Source organism: Sinocyclocheilus anshuiensis, unplaced genomic scaffold, assembly GCF_001515605.1.
Source record: "Sinocyclocheilus anshuiensis isolate Anshui unplaced genomic scaffold, SAMN03320099.WGS_v1.1 scaffold251, whole genome shotgun sequence".
NCBI lineage: Eukaryota > Metazoa > Chordata > Actinopteri > Cypriniformes > Cyprinidae > Sinocyclocheilus > Sinocyclocheilus anshuiensis.
Window position 1 is genome coordinate 174,235 of NW_015549579.1, and position 4,796 is coordinate 179,030.

The 4,796-nt window shown below is 36.0% G+C and overlaps 1 protein-coding gene across 1 annotated transcript in view; it reads left to right on the plus strand.

Moving 5' to 3' along the window:
* LOC107657578 (SNF-related serine/threonine-protein kinase-like) overlaps nucleotides 1–4,796 on the plus strand; it is a 56,642-nt gene that overhangs the window by 32,879 nt on the left and 18,967 nt on the right. The window contains exon 3 of the mRNA XM_016445730.1: nucleotides 812–953. Coding sequence (XP_016301216.1) covers nucleotides 812–953 — 142 coding nt within the window. The remainder of the gene's footprint in view (nucleotides 1–811; nucleotides 954–4,796) is intronic.

Here is a 4,796-nt window from a genome sequence, read left to right on the forward strand (position 1 = left end):
TTGAATTTTTTTTTTTTTTTTTTTTTTTTTGTAAAATTATGACCAACTTTTCATTTTGGGCAAACTAATCCTTCAAAATTGTGTTCACACTTGTTGGTGCATTTGATTAAGTTTGTAACCAAATTCAGTATGCCCTCAGAATACTGTTGTCAATCTGAATCATTTGAGGTTTTTTGTGAAATTATGATAGGCTTTTCATTTTTGGTTGAATTAATCCTTTAAAATTGTGCTCAAACTTGGTACATTTGATTGAGTTTGAAAACAAACTTAGTCCATCCATCTTTTCTTCAGAACGCTCTTTTCAGAACACTCTTTCAGTCTGTGTCATGTGGGGTTTTTTTCAGTTCACTTTTTGGAGTGAACTAATCCTTAATGTTCACACTTGATACATTTGATGTAGTCCAGAATGTTTTTTTTTTTTTTTTTTTTTTTTTTTAAAATGCAGTTCTTTTGTGTGCAAACAAGTTTAGATGACAGCCTTTATTCACACTAATAAAAGATAAAAGTTCAGTTGAAATTAGGTCTGCACCAAAACCACCTGTGAAAGTGTCTCACTACCATGGGAAAATAAGCAGACACTGTTTATTGAGAATCATAAATACTGAAAATGAATGCAACTAATGTGCCAGATGTTACTCTTTGCCAAATTCTTGGTTGGAATTGTAGGTATGTAGACCTTTGTCTGTCTTGTTTCATTCTGCCTTCCTGAGGCAATGAAGGCTCTGTTTTTTTTCTTCTCTCTCTTCACTATTCTAATGAATTAAACAGTCTGTTGAAAATGCTGATGACATTTTAACCCTCTTCCCTGTAGATATCTGGAGTCTAGGGGTCATACTCTTCATGCTGGTGTGCGGTCAGCCCCCTTTCCAAGAGGCCAACGACAGCGAGACCCTGACTATGATCATGGACTGCAAATACACTGTACCTGCCCACATCTCCAACGCCTGCAAAGAGTAAGTTGCTGCCTTAACCTCTACCTTGGCCCCAGTCGAATCATCTCTGGCATTTCCTGCAGCTTGAATGTCCACATTTTTTCCTTTAGGCTATTGAGACACAATGGCTTAATGGAGCCTTTCACTGTACATTCATTATCTAGAAAGCCAGACAGTAATGTTGACATGGATGTTAAAAGCTACCTCAGGCAGATTCGGAGTGACCTTCTCAGAATCAAAATGTCTTTTATATATATATATATTTCCTTCTGTGGCTAGTTTGAAAAGTTATTATCTGCCGCTGTCATAGTTATATTTTGGCAGGTCGTTAATTGTCATACACATAATTGCAAATAATGATTTCATTTTTTTGCCAGTTACAGTGAAACCTTAGAAGGTCTAATGCAAGTTAAGCTAATTTGACAACATTCATAGCATAATTTTTGTCATTACCATCAAAAATAATTGACTCTTCCCCTCTTTTTTTAAACCAATAAGTTGTACTTACAGTGAAAGTAAACCAAACCAGAATTGTGAGTTGAGAATGTGAGATTTGCTCCATGTTACAATTTGCATGTGGTTACATTGCGCCTCTTAATCGTATCATTGCACATATTGGGAGAATTTACACTGCCAATTTTTTTTATTTTTATTTGTTAAGTATCTCCCAAGATGTTTGAGGTCATCTGCAACTTTCACACAACGCATTATTGCACCAAAAACACTCTCAAAATTCTGGGGTCCATTATTTTTTTTATTCAGCAAGAATGCGTGAGAGTAAAGACATAACAGTGTTACAAAAGCTTATAATTTAAAATAAATGCTGTTCATTTGAATTTTCTATTCATCAAAAAATCTTGAAAAAAGGTGTCTCGGTTTTCATGTCTTCAGTCATGTGGGGTTTTTTTCAGTTCACTTTTTGGAGTGAACTAATCCTTAATGTTCACACTTGATACATTTGATGTAGTCCAGAATGTTTTTTTTTTTTTTTTTTAAACCGAATCATGCAGTTCTTTTGTGTGCAAACAAGTTTAGATGACAGCCTTTATTCACACTAATAAAAGTAAATAAATCAGTTGAAATTAGGTCTGCACCAAAACCACCTGTGAAAGTGTCTCACTACCATGGGAAAATAAGCAGACACTGTTTATTGAGAATCATAAATACTGAAAATGAATGCAACTAATGTGCCAGATGTTACTCTTTGCCAAATTCTTGGTTGGAATTGTAGGTATGTAGACCTTTGTCTGTCTTGTTTCATTCTGCCTTCCTGAGGCAATGAAGGCTCTGTTTTTTTTCTTCTCTCTCTTCACTATTCTAATGAATTAAACAGTCTGTTGAAAATGCTGATGACATTTTAACCCTCTTCCCTGTAGATATCTGGAGTCTAGGGGTCATACTCTTCATGCTGGTGTGCGGTCAGCCCCCTTTCCAAGAGGCCAACGACAGCGAGACCCTGACTATGATCATGGACTGCAAATACACTGTACCTGCCCACATCTCCAACGCCTGCAAAGAGTAAGTTGCTGCCTTAACCTCTACCTTGGCCCCAGTCGAATCATCTCTGGCATTTCCTGCAGCTTGAATGTCCACATTTTTTCCTTTAGGCTATTGAGACACAATGGCTTAATGGAGCCTTTCACTGTACATTCATTATCTAGAAAGCCAGACAGTAATGTTGACATGGATGTTAAAAGCTACCTCAGGCAGATTCGGAGTGACCTTCTCAGAATCAAAATGTCTTTTATATATATATATATTTCCTTCTGTGGCTAGTTTGAAAAGTTATTATCTGCCGCTGTCATAGTTATATTTTGGCAGGTCGTTAATTGTCATACACATAATTGCAAATAATGATTTCATTTTTTTGCCAGTTACAGTGAAACCTTAGAAGGTCTAATGCAAGTTAAGCTAATTTGACAACATTCATAGCATAATTTTTGTCATTACCATCAAAAATAATTGACTCTTCCCCTCTTTTTTTAAACCAATAAGTTGTACTTACAGTGAAAGTAAACCAAACCAGAATTGTGAGTTGAGAATGTGAGATTTGCTCCATGTTACAATTTGCATGTGGTTACATTGCGCCTCTTAATCGTATCATTGCACATATTGGGAGAATTTACACTGCCAATTTTTTTTATTTTTATTTGTTAAGTATCTCCCAAGATGTTTGAGGTCATCTGCAACTTTCACACAACGCATTATTGCACCAAAAACACTCTCAAAATTCTGGGGTCCATTATTTTTTTTATTCAGCAAGAATGCGTGAGAGTAAAGACATAACAGTGTTACAAAAGCTTATAATTTAAAATAAATGCTGTTCATTTGAATTTTCTATTCATCAAAAAATCTTGAAAAAAGGTGTCTCGGTTTTCACAAAAATATTAAGCAGCACAACTGTTTTCAACATTGATGATAATACAATTTTTTTTCTTGACCACCAAAACAACATATTAGAATGCTTTCTGAAGGATCTTGTGACACTGAAGACTGGAGCAATTGCTGCTGAAAATGAATCCTTGCCATCCCAGGAATTAAATACAGTTCAAAATAGAAATTAAATTGTATAATAATATGCACAAAGAGATCTGATGTGTCCCTAAGGTGTCAGGGTACTTGTGATTGGTTTACCGGAAGTCAGAGTTTGATAGGCTGCCACATCCATACTGATCGTATTGTGTCAAACAGCACGGTTATGTAACTGATAAGCTCCAGGCGTAAGCCAGGACTAACCTTTCAGTACACACAACCCAATATATTCATATATATATTCATATATATAATATATATAATTCAATTAGCACATTACATTGCCAACCCATAGTCTCAGCAGATTACGTTATTTGCACATGCTTAATGTCTTCTGTGCCTTTATTTACAGGAATAGGGTTTCCTGATAATCACAGTCTGTTTATCATACTTTCAAGTGCCAAAACATACTTCAGAAAAGTTAGGATGTGTTATAATAGTGCTGCAGACTTCATCCTGTCATTATCACTTCCATAGAGAACAAGGTGGAAACTGTGCAGTGGGGTAAGGAAATGTGTTGTGTCTTGACGTCGTTTCTCTGCGGGATGCCATTGTTTGTCAGGGTTGGGGGTCTAGGGATGAAGCGAGGACTCAATGGTGCAGGAGAATGGGCTTTATTAATAATAAAATATTATTTTCCAGTTCTTTGTCCGTGCTTTGTGAGCACACATGTTTAGTGTTAACATCTTTCAGAACTACTGCCAACAGCTAAAATTAGACTCTGCATATAGTGTAGCTTAAATAGAAAGACACACGCATGTTCATGTCCAGCTGGTGGACAAAATCTGGTCCAAAATGGTTTGTGTGCTTTGCATGCCCTGCCACCATTTGAGCAGAAATTTATCTTGGAACATCATCTTTTGAACAGTCTTGGCAGATGTGTGTGTGTGTGTGTGTGTTTTCAATATATGCAAATGAGTTGCGTTAACTTACAAGTACATGTTAGTTACATATTGACATAGTGATTAATTGCAATTACTTTCATGTAATGGTGTTTGCTCCCAAATAATTCAGAAAATTAGATTTCTTTGTTATTTTATTTTTATATCTGATATATTTTTTGTCTTATATTCATATCATTCAACATAAGCCTCAATTCTGTTTGAGAAGTTTGGCTTCGACGACAAACTGGCACGGGACTGCAAACACAAGGAGAATAAATAGGGACCAAATGAGGAGGGTAACGAGGGAAGACAGGTGGGGCAAATGAACCAATAATCAGGAAACAAGATGTGCGGGGGCAAGATGAGCACATGGCACTAGGGCTGGGCGATATAGCTAAAAAATTTATCAATGATATAATGTTTCATATCGTTCGGTATCGATAATTAT